This window comes from Mustela erminea, chromosome 5 (genome assembly GCF_009829155.1).
Source record: "Mustela erminea isolate mMusErm1 chromosome 5, mMusErm1.Pri, whole genome shotgun sequence".
NCBI lineage: Eukaryota > Metazoa > Chordata > Mammalia > Carnivora > Mustelidae > Mustela > Mustela erminea.
The window spans coordinates 110,634,051-110,657,552 of NC_045618.1; the positions used below are offsets into that span (position 1 = coordinate 110,634,051).

At 39.7% G+C, this 23,502-nt stretch overlaps 1 protein-coding gene across 3 annotated transcripts in view; it reads right to left on the minus strand.

The window, feature by feature from the left end:
* The window catches only part of PPP2R5E (protein phosphatase 2 regulatory subunit B'epsilon), a 143,284-nt gene that overhangs the window by 56,215 nt on the left and 63,567 nt on the right, over positions 1-23,502 (minus strand). For all 3 annotated transcript variants that reach the window (XM_032344431.1, XM_032344429.1, XM_032344430.1), the window contains exon 3: positions 12,066-12,262. In XM_032344431.1, coding sequence (XP_032200322.1) covers positions 12,066-12,262 — 197 coding nt within the window. The remainder of the gene's footprint in view (positions 1-12,065; positions 12,263-23,502) is intronic.

Sequence of the window (23,502 nt, forward strand, 5' to 3'; positions counted from 1 at the left end):
GGTGGCCATTAGAATGATGTTTTTAAAATTTACTTAATTACACGAAAGCATGTTTATATCACCATGCTAAAGAAAAAATTTTAATTAAAATCATATAATTAAAAAAAATCATATAATTATATGTGCTAAGTAATAATAATATATATATATATATAAAGTAAGCTCAGTATGGTATAATTTATATATATTTTAAGACCAGGGAAAAGTGTTTAACAAGAAGAAAAAGGAGGGTGCCTGGGTGGCTCAGTTGGTTAAGCAACTGCCTTCAGCTCAGGTCATGATCCCAGAGTCCTGGGATCAAGTCCCATATCTGGCTCCAAGCTCCATGGGGAGTCTGCTTCTCTCTCTGACCTTCCCCCCTCTCATGCTCTCTCTCACTCTCTCTCTCTCATATAAATAAATAAAATCTTTAAAAAAAAGAAGAAGAAGAAAAAGAAAAAGGAAAGAAGGGAGCACAAGGCGATTTTCCTGAGTAATGGCAATCTTCTAAACCTGGGTAATGGCTATATGAGTATAGACAATTATTAAATTCAGTGACCATTCACTGAACCAGGGGCCTAAGCCCCGTTCTTAAAATCTGTGTTGCATGTTAAGTACATCTGGATTTTTTTTCCTTTTTTTTTAGTTTAAGGGAAAGCCTCATTTTAAAAAACAGGCTAGACGGAAATTGGCTAAAATGTGAACAATGACTACATTTAAATAATGAAACTATATATAATTTTTTGTCCTCTGGTTTTAAATTTTCTTTGATGAGCAAAGGAGAAAAATTTAAGAGATGGGTAGTTCTTTTATATATCCTTTTCCATTTCCTCTTCCTTTGCCACCATCCAACTAGATTAGGACAACAGCCCTCTGCCATCAGCTATCCTGGGTAAAACCTGCCAGCCTTAAACCTCCTTAAAGGAGCTGACAGAAGGGTACAGACTTTCTAGGTGGAGGCTAGAGAAAGAAAAATAAGAATATCACTTACATTTCATCTCCTGTTCAAAAACCTTAGCAGCTCCCTAATGCTATCTATAAGATTAAGTCCAACGTCTCTGTAATTTAGACCTGTCCCCACTTCTCCCCCTTAATAGCCACAAATCCTAACCATGAACCTTCCACTCCCATTAGGCTGCTATGGCAAGACTTAACTTTGCTCAAAACAAAAAAGCAACTTTTTACCTGCTGAAATTTGACAGTAACGTTAAATTAATTCTCTCGAGTCACAGGGAAATGGTATTTCACATACAGAGATAACTATATTACACTGTCTCCAAAATTGGAAATGTAGCAGTGAATCCAAAAGTGAAGACTGTTGATATTAAATCTTAGAATCCAAAAATAGACATGTAAACACTGCAATAGTCATAGCGCTTCCTGTATATAAATACAGAGCAGGTCCCCTCCTTGCTAGTGTTCGCAGTGAAAGCACGCATGCCTCACACGGAGGCTGGCTATGCAATACCGGATTTTTGCCACATTTTGTTGTGCAGGGACTTTGGGTCTTCAATCCTAGAAAGGTACTAAAACTGCTAAATGAAGTGATTTCTGGAAGAGCCAAAGTGCACAAGCTGATAAAACAGTAAAAACATGGGGCTTTTTGAGGACACATATATTCTACCATCTGCTTTGATCACTTTATGATTCAAAATCAGCTAACACGAAAAGAAAAATTAAACCTCTTAAACACTGAGTTTAAAAAACACACAATGCACTTGGGGCTTCTGATGTTCATTTCCGGCAATTGAGCATGTGTCCTTATTTGAAATCACTAAAAATAAACAGGAAACCACCCGAACTGTCACAGTCCCTTATTCTATATGTGTCTCTGTCTCTGTGACCCTTCATTAGTAAAACCAACCTTGGGCTAGCTCGTGAGCTATGAAAACAGAAACACACCTGCATTAAATATGATCACAGATTACATCCCTCTTTACCCATACAGCTTCATAACAAATTGAATGAGACACGGCACTCCAAGGGAGGGCAAGACAGTCAATCCTCCCTCAAGAACCTCACAGAGGCATGCTGGCCTCATCTTAAAGTGGGAGGCTGGAGTGCAGGTGGAGGTGCCTCAGAAAGAACCCAAGCAAGGGCTCTAGGGACAGGAACTGCCCACTATCCCTGTTAGTTTCCATTTTAAACGCAGATTTAAAGATAATTGCCTTCTGATTTTTTTTTTTTCCCCTCAAATAACTACTCTTACTTTCCAGAAAAGGGCACAACAGATTCCCCAGTTTCTACCTGATGGCAGCAGAATTACAAACTCAATTTTCCAGTACCTTCTCTGTTGCCTAAACTCAATACATTTTTCTAACCTCTCTAGAGAAAAGGCCAAAGGTCCCATAAGAGGAAGAGGCCTCCATTATTCCAGAGTGTTCTACCCTATTCTCATAAAGGCCTTAACTTCTTTAGGAAGGGAAATTCCACAGTACTTCAAAACACCTCAGTTAGTAGCTAACACTATCTGCCCCGCCCCCACTCCCTGTTTGTCATCTACATTTGTGAAGAGTCAAAGAAACATTACATTCCCCAATATAGCTTGCTTATCCATTGTATTAAAAGATAAACTTGCTCTCCAACTTACCAAATAGTTATAACCAGTCCTACTTTTATTCCGGAACATCCTCTCCCCTCTGCGTCACCCCTTGCCCTCCTGGCACTGCTTCTCCTTGCCCAGGACCTGTGGCTGCCTTGGGCTCTGGTCTTTCTAGTTTTCCCTTCACTGCTCAGCCAACCCCCACCTTTCTCTATTCATCACTGTAACTGCATTTTAACTCTAGAAGTCCCTTATCTTATCCTCACTTTACAGAGACAACTTCCTCTGCAGAAGTCTCTGGACAGCGCATATTTCTTCTTGTTTTCATCTACAGATCAAGTTTGGCTTTTAATATTGGTCAGAGGCCAACTACCTCCTGGAAATGACCTGCTCGTTGTTTTCTTGCCAAATTCTTGCCTCAGGCATTACCGTCTCTGAGAATTCCACACTGAGGACACTCATTTTCTCCAGCTTTTCCTGCTCATAGGCATCACAGTGGTATAACCAGCTTCCTCCTTAGAGAATCAAGTAATAAATCTCTCCCCCTCTCATTTCTGTCCTCGGTAGAGAGACACCTGAATGAACTACATAACCTAATAGCAAGTGCTAGAATTACCCAATCATTTGATCATACATTTCTCTTAGTAGATTTTCCCAGAAGTATTCCTTACCCCTCTAGCCATATTTTCAGTTTCGAGGTTCAACTAAAAGGTAGAAGAAAAGAGAAACCACAACTTGGATGCAGTACTGTAACTCATCCTGCAAAATTGTGCTGCCAGCTTCGGGGGAGAGGGAAAAAGGGGGAGCATTCTCCTTAGAGTGAGATGATCGTATTGGATACATCAGTGCTAGACAAGTCGCAGCTGTCAAACAATTTTAAGTGTATTGAAGACTCTGAACAATCTGTAAAGCAGTTAAGCCAGAAGGACTACAGCTTGTAAAAGAAGCAAACAGCAATCATGAGTAGCTCAGTTGCTTCCTGAGTAAAAACCCACTCCTTAGCACATTTAAATTAAAACCAAACACATTAAAATCCCTGTCAGATTCCTTAAGAGAGAATGTTTGCATGAGAGAAATGGTAAATTATTAATATCGACATGAATATGCAAGTATATCAGGAAAATTTTTATTTAGGTAAACTAAGGATGGTATATATACACATGTATATATAATTATACACACAGGCACAGGCAGATTTACAGGATACTCCCCCCCCCAAAAAAAAAGAAAGAAAGAAAAGAAAGAAAAAAGACTTGAAATTTCCCACAGAGAATTAAAATTTTAAGTCAACAATCTGAGAAAAAAATATGGGAAATTACCTTAAAGAGACAAAAACAAAAACAAAAACAAAAAAACTTTCAGGCTATCAAATCTTTTCTTGTAACCAGAAAACCTGATTAACCCATCTAAAGAAAAAGGCAAGTCTAGCAAGGGTGGTAGAGGTAGTACTATGACTAAAGATAGCGATAATAACATCACAACAACCTTATAAAGTCACAGGGGGGTAAGAAGTTGAAAAAGGTGAAGACTCGTCTAAGATCCCAGCTAAGTGGTAGGACGGGGCCCAGGTCTGTCCATCTACACCATCCACCTGGGGAAGGACAACAAAAAGTAGGCTGTGCATACGTAAGTGCTTCCCAGGATGAGAGACCATCCTGGAGATGGAGGGATGTTCAAATCATCTAACTCCCTCGCTCTAAATTCAAGCTAAGCAAGCAACATAAGGATGCTTTGGCTGCTGGTAAAGCCTGCCTGCATCCAATGGTGGGACAGAGAGAAAACATGGGGGTGGGGAGGGGGTGGCACATGAACTTGGGAGAGAGGATCATCTCAAGAACTGTCACTTGGGAGGAACAGAGGAGAGTTTCAAACTACCCAGGTCTCCTCCTGAGCTCCTCTCCACCCCCACCCCAAGACCATTCACTCTCACAGACCCGGGAATGAGTGGCGGAGCAGGCAAACAAGGTGAAGAAGCACTCCTACTTCTAGAATAACACAAAGGCAAAGTAGGGAAGTGGTGAGAGGAGACAGTGAAAGGGATGCTATTTCTTAAGCAAAAAGGAACATTTAATCCTGAAGCCTACTATTTGGTCTGGCCTTGTCAGAAGCAGCAAGATCCAGGGAAAAGCTAATCAAAAGCCTTACTACCTGTTTATTTGGGAGAACTCAATGAAAAGAACACAGTATAGAGGAAGGAGTCCAACCTTTGGGTTTTACTCCTCATTCCCATTGTAAAGAATGATTCCAGGAAAGCATTAGGCACAGCAGTCAAGAGTATTGGCTCTGGAGCCAGACAGCCCAGATCAAATCACCTCTGCCAGTTACCGTGGTAAGTAGCTCTGGGCAAGTTTCTTAACTTCTCTCAACTTCCTTTAAATCATCTGTAATATACATAATGCCACTATCTACCTCACAGGGTTTGTGTGAAGACTGAATTAACTCCTATGCCGTAACTGCGGCAGGGAATTATGCTTGTTAACCATAGAAGTTGTACAGATGCTCAAGATCTTCTCTTGGTACGCACTTTTGAGAAGAAGCTCTATGGATTCAGTATTTGAGGACAAACTGTAAATTGTGAAACTATTATAACAGCCTACCAAAACTGACACAAGATGAAACAGAAAATCTAGAGTCAGACACATATTTAAGAAATTGAATTCACTACTAGAGGAAACCTTCCAACAGAGGAAACCAGAGGCCCAGACTCATGAAATCATTCTAACAATTTCATTCTTTAGTTATTGCCATAAATAGGAAGATGCTGCTCCTTTCCAATCTATCTTCTATTTTCCAAGAAAGCAGCATCTAGCAGAGCTGCATATATGGTAAAATCAAGCTTAAACCATTCTGGATCAGATAAGTCTTTGAATATTCCATCAAAAGCTATGGCTCTTCAGCCACAAAAATACACAAAACACTCAAAATTCTGCAGTCAACATCAGAGGATCCACAGACCCTATAAAACCAATCTACAGACACCCTAAGATCCTAAATGAATATTAGGGAGCATTAATCAAATTAGAGCAGCACTATTGTTTAAGATTTACTGTCCTTAAGGAAAGGACAAACATGCCTGCCGGTTTCTCTACCCTCTGATAAATTACAAATGGTAACAATCTACTCCTAACCTTGAGCAGGGAATTCTTCCTAATCTCATTCTAAAAAATGTCTTTTGCTATCTTTATCATCATAACCTTAAATTCTTTTCTAAGTACCAAGAATTCTTTACCTTCTAATTTAATTCTCAAGTCCTATCTTTTAGACTTATCCTATCCTCAAAATAGGATAGGATAATAGCCAATAGTTTCAGTTCCTAGATGCCTTTCCCAGATATCACTCAATTCTCTTCCATTATGTATACTCTGAATAGTGTAAACAGCTCATCTCCACCACATCATCTACCCCCCCCACCCCCACCACCACATGAGTCAGATCTTATCACCTTTGAGTCTGAAGAGTCACCTCCAAGGCAAATTCTGGCCAGGATTTATGGTTACATTCCTTATCAAATACCAGAAAATGAAAAATGGAAATTTCATATTCCCCCTCCCCCCTAGCTATCATTCCTAAGGCTACTTTTAGATAGTTATCTTATGAAAAGAAACTCTCGTCCTTCAGCCAATAAAGTATGTAGTGAAGTTAACAAAGCACTCCTAAAAATCTGTGTAGGCAGACTCTGAGACCTTTAATTGCAACTTCATAATTTTCTACAAAACCATATTTTTCTATTAAGAGGCGAGTCAGAGCTGTGACTTCCAGTTAAGTCAAAGGATGTATAAAAGATAAAACACTTAGATAACCAAATGACAGGGTGTAATTTGAGAGTAGGAAAAACAAAGCTAACAATGGCCAAGAAACAATAATTAGGACTCAAGGAAAGACTTAAAGAGAAAAGAAGAAAAAACTGTCCAAAATATCTCTTAAAACTACATTACTTCTGGAAAAATCACATATTCTACGAATTCGGTATACAGGAATTTAACCACAGACTGGGAATGGGGCAGACTTTAAAACCAGTAAGTCATAAGGACAAAGTATAAGAGTAATACTATCGAACAGCCAGTGCAACAAAATATACTTTCCCCAAGAGGGAATTGATAAGATTTTATTCTAATAAAGATTCCACCACTGTTCATGCAATCACTGTCTACAGTTATCACCTCAACTTCCTTCTACTTCATGCTCTCCTCAACCAGCTAGTTCCAACCTGCACCACCGCAGGAGAGCGCACTGAGTCCCCCAGGATTCCCTTGTACCACCTGGAATTCCAGCACTGTTCTTTGTCTCCTGCTTTCCCCCCACATTACCAATCTTCATCTCCAGCTCTCCACATCTAGGTCCCATAACCTCCATACTTCAAAGTATGAACTCTGAAGTTCATACATCAAAAGTGTGACTCCCCTCAGCTTCCATCCACGCACTACTCTCCCTCCTGCTGTACTTTTCTGAAACAACAACACAACAAACCCCCTAAATCGCAAAGCTATCCTAGACCCCTTCCCCTCTCTCACACTCCACACACCCACACAAATGCCAAGTGGCTTCAATTTTACCTGCTAAGTGAGTCTCAAATGCCATCCTTTCCTCTCCTTCTCTACTTATACACTTGCTTTAGGCCCTTTACAACTTCTCTATAACAACATTTCCCCTCTTGACATTCAACTTCAGCCCCCTCCAATCTCTCTGGTCCACTGCCATCGCAATATAAACCTCACCATGTCACTCGACTGCTTCCAACTTTTCAATGGTTATCCACTGTCCGGGAGATTCTTTCAGGATCTGGTCCTCACCTACAGCCTCCGCTGCCACCATCCACCTCCTCCCGCTCCCCAACATACACACAGACACACACATAATCCCGCAACAACACAACACTACCCGTGTTTCTCTGAATATATTATGGGATTTGGAAATTCCTTTACATCATGTAATTCTCTTTTTAATTTCAACACTATTTCAGCCACTTAGAAAACACACATTTACCTGTCAGCACCCTGAAGAGGCTTCACTCACCATGTGAAAAGCCTTCCTTGGCCATCTCTACTAATCTCTAACCAATCGCCAGTCACTCTATTCCTTCCTTGCCTTGTACATACTCTGTTAAGTTAATGCACATGTAACATTTTGTTATTTGTTCATGAGAATCCCTTCTACCTGTTTTTTTTATCCTGTTTTTTATCCTGTTTTTTTCTACCCTGCCTTTTTTTATCATCAAAATGTAAAAATGCAGTTCTTAGTCATTCAGTAAACTTTACCTGGACTTCACTAAAATAATGTCTTCAGCAATGAGATTTCAACTCACACTCGAACTACACCCAAAAGAGACATTTTTGAAAAGGAAGATGTGCAGATATAAAAAGAATAAAATACAGAGAATTTGAGTTTGGGGGGAGGGGGTGCTGTGCAAGAAAGTGTAAGATGCCCAGGAAAGCCAGAAAGTCTAAAAAGCCTTTCAAATGGATGCATGGCAACAGAACCAAAAAGAAAACATTAGCATAATGTGGTAAAAATGCTGCCTCAAGGACAGAAGCCTGACATTTGAACTGATACAAAGCAGAATGCACCAAAGCCTAAAAGTACTACAATCCCTGATTCTGGTTTTTCCATCAGATCTGCCCTCATGAGAAATACAGGCCTAAGCAACTATTTTGGGTGCAAAATCCGCTCTAACTTTCTTAGACTGTGTTGAAACCAAAAGAGCTGACTGTGTTCAGAGCTGGAAGGGGGCGGGGGGGCAGTGATCGTCATGAACCCCTTCCATTCACAGCAGGAGAAACTAGGGCTTGAGAGAAATTACTTGCCCAAGATCTCACCATCAGTCAAGTGGAAGATGAGAAACGAGGTCACTTTCACGTTTTCCGTCTGGGGCTCTCTCCACTACCCCACACTACTCTTTGGCAGGTAAGTTAAGTGCTACATTGTTTTATTTTATTTACACATAAAGAGCTGTTTTGCTTTCTTAATTCCAGCAGCCCTTGAGGTGGCATCCAGACTACATTTACATGCTAAAAATGGCTTCCACAACTCACTGATTACTTTTATCCATCACTCTTTTCTTGCCCTAACAGGGTTAGAATTCTCACAGGATAGGTTCCATCAGGTTAAATCAAAGGTTTCTCCTAACAGTGCTGACACCAGAACATGTCATCATCGTTGGTTAAGTCATGACTCATCCTAGTTTATAAAACCTAGCTATCATTTCATTGATATTTCACTAAAAGCACCACCATTTCCTTCACTAATCCCAGCGAGGCAGTTGCATTTTACAATAACAAGTCAGACGGGGTAGGGACAGTGACTTTCGCTCCACAGACAGGATCATCTTGGAATTGCAGAATTTGAGGACCACACATCCAGTTGACAGCATCTTAAGTCCATAAACAAGAACTCTGGGTTCCTCCAATGATTGTTAAAATCAAGTACATGATAAGGGAATTATCAAACAATAATAATATTATTGACTGAATGTGTTAGGGACTATTTTAAGAGCATTATACACATCCTTACTGCCAATGCTCCCAAAAAGCCCAAAAGGGCAATAATGATACAGATAAGGCAAGTAGGCCGTGGCAGCACCAAATATAAGGGGCCTAAGAGGTGGCAAGAGCACACCAAGTGGGGCTTTGGTTCCAGCCCTTCTTACAGAGCAGCGCCCAGCTTGTTAGACTGTATACGGAGCTGAGGTGGTGAGAACCTTGCTGTACAAGCAAAGCACAACGATTTTACTCAGGCAGAGTATTTACGGAGCAGGGCAGGAAGGACTATGGCCACCCTCCCCCTGATCCCATGTACCTCCCAGCACCACACAAAAACCAAGGGCCCTGAAGACAGATGGCTCTGTCCAAAGTGATGGAGCAAGTTAAGTGTGGCCAGAGCTGGCACTTGAACCCAGGCTTGTGTGGTTGCAAAGTCCCTTCTCTTTGTACCCTTCCCCACTAGCTCTGCTCTGTAAATGCCCCCAGGTGGCCTAAGAACCATGTAAAAATAATAGCTACAATTTCACAAATCATGAGGTATGAAAAATAAATTACACCTCTGAGAACCCTACCTACCAACTGGAAAGAAAATTTTCTAATGCCCTAGAATAGCATGTGTGCTACAGATTTAACACCTCCTAAGGTAGGGCTCAAGTATATTTTAAAATGCACATTCACACACAACTGACAGGAGACTTTTAAAAAAACTTTTTGATAGGCATTTGGGAGAGGGTAGCAGAGAAGGGAAGAGTCTCCTTTAAAAAAAGACCAAAACTGGTTTAGAACCAAGCTGGTTTCATAAGAATAAAAAAAAAAAAAAATTATCATGCCAAATACTGAATTTAAAAACTGAATGTAATCCAAGAACATTCAATATCTGAATCATAATTCGAGAGCCTGGAATGCTGACATTTAAGAGAGAAGTCATTCACTCATTCAACAAACCTTAGGTAGGCCTGTGTTAGGAGGTATTCTGGAGGCCACGAGACGAGCACGGCATAGTTTCTGCCTAGAAGTGCCTACAGCATAATTAGAAATCTTGGATTAACACATGTGAAAAAATTAAAAAGCAGCAAATGAACAAATTCCAAAAGGGTGGTTTGCCAAGAAGTGGAGGAACCGAAGGAAGGAGACAACTCAGGGCTTTTCGGGCAACAGTGGAAACACTTTAAGCCAAGTCTGGGAAGGAAGGGGGAGAATCAGAACTAGAGGCGGGGCCAGGAAACACATGAAGGTCCAGAAACAGGAAAAACAAGGCGATTTAAAAAAAAAAAAAATCAGTAAATACACAGCTGTTCTCACACAAGGGGAAACCGACACACATGTGTGTGTGTGTGTGTGTGTGTGTATACCCATATATATATATATATGGATATTGATAGGGTGGTAGTTAAATAAATTAGGGTGCCTCCAACAATGAAATAGTACGTAGCTTTAAAACTGAGTAAGACACCTTTATGCATACTATATGATATATATGATATACTGGTAAGTAAAAAAAGGAAGGTACAGGTAAGCATGTACACTATGCCACCACTTGTTTATTTATACCTATATGCTCGTATATGCTTACATATTCATGGACTATCCATGGAATGATACAGGAGAAGGAAGTTAGAAAGAGTGGATACCTCTGTTGGCTGAGGCCAGGTAGATTAGAAGCAACAGGCCTTGCTCTCTGCAGAAACTAGATGGACTAGAGAAAACCCTAAATATCAGGTTAAGAAGTTTAGATAGCATGCAAACTCTAGAGCAGGGCTTCTCAACAATGACTGAGACATTTAGGGCCAGATAATTCTCCATTGTGGGACTGTCCTGTGCAGCATAAGATGTTTAGCTGCAAACCGGCCCTTTCCATCCCTGGTTGCGACTGCCAAAAATGAGGTCTCTGGACATGGCCAAAGTGCCTTGGGAAGCAGAATCACCCCTAGTTGAGAACCACTGCTCAAGAGCTACAATGTTAATGTTAATCTACAAAACATTATGCTACAACAGTCTCGGAAATTAACAACAAAGGCAATCCACACTCAGATATGGACCTGGCGAATACACTGGACATTGTTTTGAAATGATCTTCACACATCAGTCATTGTTTCTCAAGTTATGCTAATTCACATCCCTTCCCAAATCTGTACTGTTCACTTTTGACCACATCTACTCCATCACAGATGTCTCTTTTCTGTATTTGTTGAACACAAATGATAAAAGTTGGAACTGAAAAGCTAGACAGATTTCCGGGACTACAGAGGGAGTGGGCCAGATTCTCCAAAGGGCTTCCCAGTGGTGCACTGACCCTTTTGGATCTCTGTAACACAGTTTCACCAGTTAGCAGAAGAGCTCCACCTCCCCCAAGAGCATGTACTCTCTAGATCCAAGATCTTCAGGGATGCCAAAGAAGGCAATCTTCCCATAGAAATCTATCAGAAAACCGTATTTTGGCTTCGCTTTTTAAAAACTAATTACTGACTCAATAAGAACATAGTTACTTCCATTATGCTAATAATGTTTCTCCTCGTAACTCTTCATGACCACACAAAGTACAAGACACAGTTCAAAAATAATGCAAGACATCACCCCTGATTTCAAGATTATGAAGACAATGATTAGTTTATAAAGCCAGGACAGGCTTTAACTAGATTCTACAAGTCACAATTTTATTATGGTTAAAGCCATTTCTAATTTACCACAATGAACCAGGGGGAGGGGGGGGATTAAGACATCCAACAGGCTTGAATATTTTTCAAACACAGATCTAAAACTCATGTTGATTCTCCTGCAGCTTTTCTTTTCGCAATGCCAGAAATCCAAGAGTACCTGGCAATCTTGGCTTCATATTTTGAAGTCACTGATTCCTCCAGTACTGTTGTAGGTGAAAAGTTCTGGATCTCATTCTCCTCAAATCACACTCTTCAAATTCTAGTATTGTTCCGACTACTTTAGCTTAGCTCTCAGAAGGCTGGCTCTCATTTGTGGAGGTGACCTCCAGTGACCTGACTCTGCAATCAATACACCTGTGAGTCGCTATGGAAGGTGCTTAAAAGTGTCCGCGGCGAAAAAAAGAAACTCACCATTCTAACTACTTCAGGGTAAGTCTGCTCTGTCAAACAGCCTCTGCTTATTGTAATGTAGTCCACCAGTTCATTAAGAGTGGAGCGCTTGTATTCTTTCATTTTAAGATCAGATAGCGTGTCCATGAAGTCAAAAATGACACAGCACTGCTGAAGTTTCTTTAGGAACAGTTCAGGCTGCTCTGAGGATGGAACGTCTAAGAAAAAAAAAGGAAATGGTGTAAGTCTGTCATCAATTTCTAGGTAACAGGAATTCTCTGTGAAAGTTACTTCAAAAGCAAGCTCAAAAAATAAGAATTCACATGACAACAGTGTTCTTTTTAACAGTTACACATGGGCGGGAGGGGATACCATAGCCACTACGTCAGAGACCTTGTCTTTGAAAACTACATGGTACCAGCACAATGGACAAGCATTTGCTATTCCACAACCAAAGATTGACCAAAATCCCAAGAGCCATTAGAAAGTTGAAGCACATTTTAACCAAAAACACCCCCATGTCAAAACCCCTCAGCCAAAAACACTGAAAAAGGTCACACTTCCCATTATAAGGTAAAGTCAGAAGTTTTCACTGTTGGTTTAAATTAGTTTTACTAAAAAAATTTCAAAGCAGAAATGTCAGTAAATTCATTTTAATTTCATGCTGACACCCTTGGTATTTAAAGCAACTGTTGTATGTGTATGTTTATATTTTTTGTTTTGGTTTGGCTTGACATCTATGAAGTTTCTTTGTCAAAGAAACTTGAAAAACCAACAAGATGAAGTAATATCAAATCTCTCAAAAAGAACATACCAGTAATGGGACAGTAAGAGTAGACTCTACTTAAATCTATGCTCTCTCTTTTGACCCATCTTATTCCCTCACAGTGGGAGAAAACCACTAGCAGCTTCATTAATATGTTCTTAGAATAAACATCTGTTCTTTTCCCACAAACAGCACATCAGACATTTGGTTTGGAATCATTTCTAAAAACTAGATAAAATTTTTAGGTTAAAATTCCCCAGTTAGAATGAAAACCTGATCTATAGCTGGACTTGAAGCACACCAAGTTGTGTATGACCCATTCCATTCCTGTTTTATTTTCACTATTTTATTCCCCAAACTGGAACTTCTCTGCAAAGGCAATGAAATCATAACCAGGGTAGGCTGCTGCCTCCATCCAAGGTGATTAACTCATTAATCCTCAAAACACTCTTAGAGGTAAGCAGATGGCATTCTATTATTAGTCTCCATTTTTCTAAAAAGAAACTTCAAGGTAGTCACTGAGGTCCCACAATGAATGAGTTTCGGAGCTGGGCACAGTGCCCAGGTCTCTAACCACATTTCCACATTCCCTTTGTACTACTCAAGAAGGACTTTAACAATGTTTGGCCAGTCACTGGCAACCACCCTCCGTTGCCAGCCTCCCTGTAAATGCTTTACAGCAGACATAAAGCATAAGCCACCTAGTCTCTGGAGGTAAGTACAACAATTAACAGCGCCCACCTTACAACCACCAGCAGCCCAGCAGACAGGAGTGGGAGCTAGGCTCCTCTTCAGAGTCCACCTGACTCCTCTCCACAGCCCTCCTCCCCTGCTCACACCCCACAACCCACATGCTAGCTCAAGTACCCAGGACCTCATAGGTAATTCCCCCCAAACACTCCTCCTGACATCAACTTGAAGGTAAGCCTAGATGAGAGTGGACAGAACACCTGAAAACATAGGATTTCTCTACCAGATACAAAGGAACAAGAAATAGTCAAAAATTTTGAAGGTATATAGAACATCACTGCTAAAAACAAGATGTAAATTTAGAGATTATTCTTAACCAGTATGTTTCCCCTCACACCACCACCCCCACAGTTCCCCCAAAGCTTAATGTAATGTACCTCAGAGTAAAAGACTCTGGGATTTGAGTTAAACCGTGAGATGTCTTAGTCTATGCTCCTATACTTAATCACTTTAAAAAAAAAAAATCTAGCTTTAGACTCTAAGAACTAAATTTAGTCAGACCAAGCGTTCTCCTTAATTGCTACCTGTTTCAGGTGTCCAAAATAAGTTAACTAGTTAAAAAAATACTAAACGAGGCTGCTTATGAACATAGCTATATATCCTTAACCAACAACTAGTTACATGCACAGGACCATTATTGGTTAATTACTGAAGTCTTGTAAGTACTAAATCAGACCCCATACCTCAAAGCTGCATAGAAGTTTTGATGCTGCATAGGGGAAAAAAATCTTATTAATATTAACATCAAGGTTAAAATCATTAGAAGAAATTGTAATTAATCCTATTTTTGTTACAGTAACTTTAATAAAGCTTAAAAACCAGACCATCTACATGGAGAACTACATTAACTCAGCACATACGGATTACGAAAGCATCTATAAATGATAGCCTTTCCTCCAAAAAGCAAAGCATCACTTAAGTAGTGACAACAATGATTAATCTTTGTGGTCGCTGAACTAATACTCAAGAGATTCATATATTTGGCTATTTTAAAAATTTCAGGCAATTAACATTTAGTCTTTTTCTTTTTTTAATGTTAGGCAGTTGAAATTTATTCTCTATCCAAATTGATGTAATGTAATAAGCAAATGTGAAGCAGACTATCCATCTGCCTAATGGAATAATGGTAATAGCTTACATTTACTAAGCACTACTGCACACATTTATTATGTACTATTCTAAGCATTTTCACATATTCTATCTCATTTAATCCCACCAATTCTATACAGTTGGCACTATTTCCAATTTACAGATGAAAAAAATCAAGACACAAAGAAATTCAGTGACTTGCCCAGAATCATACAGCCAACAAACAGTGGAGACAGGATTCAAATGCAGGTGAACTGGCTCCAGGGCCAGAACTCTTCACCACTGTCCAACATTCAAACTCAATATAAGGCAAGAAGAGGAATATCTTATTTCAGAAAACTGGGTGTGTGCAGACATAAAAAGAGAAAGAACACAGAAAGAAATCAACCAATCTCCAACATGTCCCATTCATAAATGAACCCCTTCTCTACCTCCTCTCTAGCCCATTCCCAAGATTAACACATACAGCAATAAGCTATTCTTTATCCGTTAGCATAGACTAAATTTTTCTAAGATGATCTCCTCTCCTTAAATTAAAGACTGACCGAAAGAAAGAGTGGGGAGTGTTCCTCAAAGAGCCAATTCCATTATAGCAACAACTTAAAAACATTTTTTTTATTCTCACTGAAGGAGGACCTAAATCAGTCTGAGCAAAGGGCTCTTCTTGTAATGTCTGGCCCTCAGATTGCCTCAAATAGCTATGCTTCTCCCAAACTCCTTGCTTTCATCTCCCTAATCCCAGTAAGATATGTAAAGGGGTAATATAAAAATGTACAACAGGCCAGGATCAGAGAAAAAACACTTGGAGTAATCTAGAATGTTTCAATGATATAAGTTTACTGTCTATGGAACCAGTCCCAGAAGCAGATAATAAATATCTTTGTAAAGAAACATTTATAAAAAGTATCAGATACTAGGCCATAAAGAAAATATCATAAATGATAAAAAGTAGAAATTAGATAGGCAATACATTTTGAACATGAAGCACTAACACTAGATTTTAACAATTTAAAATGACCCACCTCCCAAATCCAAGCCACCTGAAAATCTAAACACTTTAAAATTAACTTAGATTGAAGGGGAGGGGAGTAGATTACAAACATTTAGAAATAAAATGTAGATCAGAAAAATTAAAGGTCATCTCAGAAACCCAAAGCAGACCAGGCAGTGATGCTTGCATCATCTCTCTTCCAATGGAAGCCTCTGGTCTACACAGGCCATCCCTGCCCCCTGGAGAAGAATTCCATAGAATCATAACCATAAATAATGAGGAATCAATAAGTGATTATGTAATACCATGAAGGTCATTAGCACAACAACCCGTCCATCCCATATTAGCATTTGTTTAAAGGGGAGATAACTGACCCAACTATCACAGCATGGTAAGATTCAAAAGGTCAGATTCTGCTGCTCTGAAACCACTCTTAAAATTAACCTGATTTCCGGTGTCTGTTTCTCAGCCAAGAAAATAATGTAACCAGCTAAGTGGTCAATCTACCTGGCTTGACCTGTACTGTCAAGTACAGTACTTGTACTGTCCCCCTTTTTCCTTTTAAGCATTAGGTATTTTCTCCCTATGCCTCTTTTTTTTTTTTTTTTTTTGGAAAGATTTACTTGAGAGGGAGCGAGCGTGTACAAGTGGGGGAGGAGCAGAGGGAACTGCAGACTCCCCACTGAGTAGGGAGCCCAACACAGGGCTTGATCCCAGGATCCTTGAGATCATGACCAGCTGAAGGTGGCTGCTTAACCAACTGAGCCAGCCAGGCACCCCCTGCATGACTTTTCCATCACCATCTCCCAGCATCCTCTTATCAATTCTCATCAATAAGCTGAAGAAAATGACTACTCCCACTTACAAGGTGTTCATACCCAAATAATTTTAAAATTTACAAGTACGAGAAGGACTGGGAACATGGACACAGAATTCAATAGTAGAGGAAGGATGAAAGTTCAAATTAAAAAACAAAGATTCTCAGGGCTCTGAGAGGGAGGCTCAGTTGGTTAAGCATCCGACTCTTGTTTCAGCTCAGGTCATGATCTCAGGGTTGTGAGATCAAGCCCTGCGTCAGGTTCCACACTAGATAAGATTCTCTTTCTCCCTCTCCCTCAGCCCTCTCTCTCCTCCCTTAAAGGGAGAGAGAGACACACACACACAAATTCTCTTTGTGTCTAAAGAACAGTCAATAGGAGCTATGTACATTTTAGCCACAGTCCAACCCCCCCCCCCACACACACACACATTAATGCACACATGCACACACACACACACATCTCTCCTCACCCTTACTATGATTTCAAGGGCTGGCTGGAGATTAGATGGTTGTCTGTAATTGGCAAAAGCAGCTCATTCCTCCCCTAGTCAACAGCTTCCATCATTCCATCGCATCTAATGTTTGGGGCACAGGATCATGGATCCAATACTGGCCCGTCTTCCCTCGGCGCCTGACTCAGTCAAGACTTTGCAAAGCAAAAAGGAGCAAAGGTAGAAGAAATAAAACATAAGCCAGGTGTCCTTTGGGTCTGGTGCTCTAAGACTCCATTAAACTTAAGTGGTTGAAAATCAGAATATTAAATTCACACTCGCAAACAGGCCAACCAAATAAATACAGAAGGCCCACATCATTATAACACTTATTAGCTACGTATCAAAGCAAAAAATGCAAAGTGATTTAGGAAAAAAAATAATGTGGGCTGGTAACTTATTCACACATAGGCTGTTAGAATGAATGTGGAAATACAGTGAATCTATAAAATGATGCTTGCACTGGAAGCTAAGCATTATTTGAGCTCCTAATGAACAATATTTATAACCCATTATTTCAATTCAAAAGATGTAAAATAAAATAAAATAAAATCCTGCTAAATTGCCAATGCTTTTCACCTGAAAATGTCCTAAGCTCTTATGTGGCCTTTTTACAGTACCAGCACAGATGGGAATATAAACATGGCCTTTGATTCCCCCCTCCCATCTCATCTCCTTAGAATTTTCCTTAAGGTGAATAAATCCCCAACCATGGATATTATCAGTCCCTCACACACAACCCTCTAAAACTTCCAACAAAGTCATGAGACTCTTACTTCCACAAAGCATATCAACCTATAGTTATAGAAAACTAGTTTCATGGTAGTGATGAGATCTTAGCACTCAACATAAAGTTGACTTAGCCTTGAAGGACTGAGGCATGGCATGCTGGTACACGTGGCAAAATACCTAACTGCCTGACCATGTGGTTTGTCCAAATCCTTGGCACCAAGTTTACTTCTAAACACAGATATAAGCGGCATTCTTCCTATAGCACATATTTCAGGAAAACTGAACGGAATCTTATTTTTATTAGTGAACTATGCTTAAATTAGAAATTGTTTTTGACAGCCACAAAATTACAAATACTAATTACTAATACTAGCAATATTTCATCAAAACAGGGACACAAAACTATAAATCTTTCGAATGAACCAAGTAGTGTCAGGCCTCTTGTCCTATGAAATATAACATGTTGATTTCACAAGTTATTTCAGTGTAAATAAACAAATGAGAAACTACCCCCAAACTAACATGTCAGCTAAAATAAGTATGAAAGACTTGACCATTCTAAAGCCGTTATTATAGTATTCAAAGCAGTGGGTTTAAAAACCGTGTGTTGATGTAGATGACAATGTTGGTGGTAGTGCATTGTTTCCATGACTACAGATTTTTTTAAATCATCTCAAGTGATTTTAATGTGAGGGCAGACTTGAAAACCCCTGTTTTTTTAAAGCATTAACTATAAAATCCCTCTTTCATCTTCTTCATCTTTGAAATTCTTTCTCTTTTAGTTTATTTAAAACTAACCATGGAAACTTCCCATTTCCACACAAAAGAAGGTCCGTGGGAACATCTACAACAGTGAAAGCATCCTTCTTTACCTGGGCTGGAAAGAAGTGAATGGACAGTGGGCTGCTTTTAGACCTCTTTCCAATCTACTGGGAAGTTTGGAAACACTTTGCTGATTGTTAGCATGCCCTTTTTTCCACAGGTTCAAAATATGTCTCATAGAATGGCTATACAGATAATACAGTGTCCAAAAATATGAGACCAAGGTTTGCGTATCAAACAAACTTAAACAATAAACTGAATAGCAGAAAACTCCAGTGCTGGTATTTCAAGGTAAAAGAATGACGCCAATGATAATGAACACTGACTGCTGCACAGCACTGGACTAAGCTCCTTATGTCCATCATCTCCCTTTAATCGGCAGAATACCTGATGAGTGGCTGCTATTAATATCCCAGTTTTTCAGAAGAAAGGACTGGGGCCCAGAACAGCTAAGTAACTTGTCCAACATCACCCACTCCTAAGAGCTGCAGCTGGTATCCGAACCCAGGGAGTTTTATCCCAGAGCCAGCGCCAGTACCAACAACGATGACGACAGTGACAGTGATGGTAATGAATCACAGCAACTAACAACCAGCACCCCCAATGCAGCTACGGAGAAATTGTCATGGTTAGCGATGTGGTTAAGAAAAGTTGTAATCTAAAAGCAAAGGGAAATGTGAATGATTTTGTATAAGCATTTACGTATTTTAAAATAAAATCTGCCCTAAACTAGTAAACAATGGAGACAGGTAACTTCAAGTCTTAGTAAATAACAATACATTCATTATGATACTCCCTCGGACAATCAACACCTATTTGTTATTACTCTTTCGTGAATCTCTCCAGTTTTCCTTTCCCAAAAGCTGACAAATACGCACTTTCCACTTTATAAGTAAAACCCAAAGGTCTCCACGGTTGCAAACTAGTGGCTGCAGCAGCAAAATTAAAGGATTCAAGGCTTTCACGTTATTTTGATGCTTCGTTCCAAAGAAAATAAATACAGAATCGGGCTCTCTACTCAGCGGGGAGCCTGTTTCCTCCTCTCTGCCTGCCTCTCTGCCTGCTTGTGATCTCTGTCTGTCAAATAAATAAATAAATAATCTTTTAAAAATAAATAAATAAGTACAGAAAAACATGCACACATTCAAATGTGCACACTGCACGCGCGCACGCGCGCGCGCACACACACACACACACACAACTTCTATTAGATATTTCTATTTGCAACCCTTCATATTAGCTATCCCTTATGCTTTATCTTCTAATGCCGAGGCAGTCACTGCAACTTGTCAGGACAAGAAATACAACATTTTAAAATTGATCAATTCCTAAGTATAGGTGTAGATTACTTTCCTGCCACCAAATTCACCCACAAGACAGAAGCCAGAGTCAGAAGTCCAAGTCAGTCTCTCTATTATTAATTCATCACCTAAGGGCTTATTTCCAGAGATGGAACCAGGGCCTTTGAACACAAGAAAATTCCTAAAGCATGCTGGGCTACTGCCTCCGCCACACCCCGCCCCAAACAGAGGGCTGCAAGAATTACACAGTGTTCTAAAGTATCTTTGTCAGTGATTCCCTTTTTTGAGAGTTTTACTTATCAGTGGAATTACAAAAGAGACCAGGTTGACTTTTCTTTTTTTCCAGATAAAGTCATTAAAATAGTAAGTGACAGGGCACCTGGGTGGCTCACTGCGTTAAGCCTCTGCCTTGGTTCAGGTCATGATCCCAGGGTCCTGGGACTGAGCGCCCCCCCACCCCCACATTGGGCTCTCTGCTCAGCAGGGAACCTGCTTCCCCCTCCCCCTTCCCCTCTGCCTGCTTCTCTGCCTACTTGTGATCTCTCTCTCTCTGTCAAATAAATAAAATCTTAAAAAAAAAAAAGCCATCAAAATAATACGTAAATACATTATATGGTATACACTATGGGGTTATACACTATGGGGGAAAAGAGTATGCTGAGCAAAAAAATTACAATCATTAATTTTCACTATAATTTCATTTACTAAAAAAACCAAAAAGTTTATTTGAATAATAAAAGAAGAGAAAGGGCAATCTTGGAATAAAAGACAATCCTTCCCAAAGAAGGAGGGTGGCACAGATGCGCAGGCTGTGGTGTACACATACATCCTATGCTCTTCCCCCTACCTCCAACCCCCCACCCCCTCCCACCCCCAGCTTCCTTCCCTTCTACTTAGTGTTCACTTTGCCCTGCACCCGAAACAACTTTTCCACAGGCCTGTATCTGGGAATTTGGGACCATATCACTCCTTTGTTCCAGTATTTGTCTAGTAGCAGAGATAACTGAGTTCTAGCTGTAATGACATACCAATTTCAATTGTGTTTAGATGACCATGAAAGCTGAGAAGAGAATCATATAACCTACAACAGTACAGGAGCTCCTCACTTTACACATCCCTGTAGTCCTTAGAAAATATGTAACATAAAAATTTGCACAAACTTCCACTGAAGTATTTGCCACATTATACTGGAACTTTTTTTAACCAGTGAATCAAATACATGTTTTGTTCATCTTTTAATACCCAGCCCCAAGGAGAAGTTTCTAGAATATGTTAAGTACAAAACAGATACAGGTTCAGTCAATAAATTCTACATATTGAATCTTCTTTCTCCATGTTTCCAATTCTAAATTAGAACTTTATTCCTCTGGAAATAACATTATACTGAAGAATAGAGGCAATTAATATTAAATTAAATTAATTATTTCCTAATATTTTAATAACACCAAGTCATAAAATACAAATTAAAAAATAAGGATGGACTGAGCAAAATAAGTCAGACAGTAAAAGACAGATACTATATTACTTCACTTAAATGTGAAACCTAAAAAACCCAAACTCATAGAAACAGAGACTAGAACCATGGCTACCAGGGTTCTCAAGGGTGGGACAAATGGAGAGATGTTGGTCAAACATCCAGAACAAACTTCCAGATATAAAATGAGTAAGTTTCAGGGATCTAATGTATAGCATGGTGATAACAGTTAATAACACAGACTTCAAAGTTACTTAGAGAGTAGAACTTAAATGTTCTCACCAGGAAAAAGAAACGGTAACTGTGTGACCCTATGGAGGTGTTAGCAACATGCTGTACATCTTGTAAGAAGTTATATGTCAGTTCTATTTCCAAAAAGGTGGAGGGAAGGGAGAAAGGGAAAGGGAAGAGGGATTGGAAGAGGAAAGGAAAGACAGACAAGGATGGTTTTTAATGATAACAGTATCTATGAATGTAAAAAGAAAAGGCCAGCTTACTTGACAAAAACCTAACTAAAAAATGCAGTTCCTTCCTTTAAGTATCACTTTCCCCCACTAATATCTAATAAAATAATGACTTATTTTCTAACACTTCATTTTAAAAATCCAGTTGATTTTTTAAATAAACAAAATAGTTTATATTCAAGGATGAGAGAAAAAAACAACAGAGAAAAGGAGCCAAAATGAAGAAGGTACAACATTAATGAAGCAGTATAATTTGGAATGCCCTCCATAGCCAAAACAACCTGATTAATTTGCCAAGTGTACCCTTAATAAGTGGAAAGTTGGAAGGTTTAGTGCAAATGGCTTAGGCTTTACACTTAGTCAGTCAGTCAGTCAGTCAGTCAGTCAGTCACCAAATATCCACTGAACTCCCACTGAGGGCCCAGGACTGCTGGGATACCACAACAAGAAGAGACAAAACCCCTTCCCTCACAGAGCTTTACATCCTAGCACAGGAGACAAATAATTGCAACTAAAAATAATATATAAATATATTATATGGTATACACTATGGGGGAAAAGAGTATGCTGAGCAACAGTACGCTGAGGTTGGAGGGTAAGGTTTTAAACAGAGTATTCACCTGGAAGACGGCATTTGAGCAAACACTTGAAGTGACGTGGTCAGCAAAGAAGGCCTCTGGGGCAAAAGTGGCCCAAGCATAGGGACAGTAAGGGCAAAGGTACTCTGAAGCAGGGAGTGTGCTGGTGAATTTGAGCAAAGAAGCAGATGTGGCTGGAGCCTCAGTGAAAACTAGGGGAAATGGATCAAAAGAGGAAGGTCTGAGTAACTGCAGGAGACCATCTTGGGCCTTATGGAACACTTTGACTTTGGCCTTGACTCTGGCTCTGAACTGGAATCACACCTTTACTACTTTACTAGGAGACACTAGACAAGCCACCTACTTCTCTGAGCATTAGTCTCCTCATCTGGGAAATTGAGAAAATGTACTTCACAGGGTTGAGTGAGGATTCCATGAAAAAGCTATTTGTAAGATGGAAAGTGCTTTCACAAAGTTCCCATTCATTTGACAAACATCTATCAAGTATCTATACCATACAGCATGGATCCAATTCCTTATTTACTGCAACTTGTCAGGACAAGAAATATAACATTTTAAAATTGATCAATTCCTAAGATTCTTTTCTTTTCTTTTTTTTTTTTTTTGAAGACTTTATTAATTGTCAGAGGGACAGAGAGACAGAGAAAGTACAAGCAGGGGGAGCGGCAGACAGAGGGAGAAGGCGGCTCCCCAATGCCGGGCTTGATTCTGGCATAGCTTCAAAGTTATTTTAAAACCATTTGTTTATTTATTTATTCATTCATTCATTCATTTATTCAGAGAAGGTAGGGAGGGGCAGAGAGAGAGGGAGAGAGAATCCCAAGCAGGCTCCACACCAGCATGGAGCCAGAGGCAAGGCTCAATCCCACAACCCTGGAATCACGACCCAAGCTGATATCAAGAGTTGGATACTCAACCAAGCCACCCAGGCACCCCTTTAAAACCACTTAAAAAATAAATTCTGAAGCATTCCTAGAAATATTAAATTTGTGTTAAAATTTTACTCTAATAATATCAACCTTCAATTAAACAGAGGCCATCTACAGTATTTAAAACCCTCAAATATCATAATTTCTCTTCTGCCCTTAGCTTTTAAAACAGGGAGGAGGCCATAAAATCATAATCTGACAAAAAGGAATTAAGAGGACAAAGTTCCAAG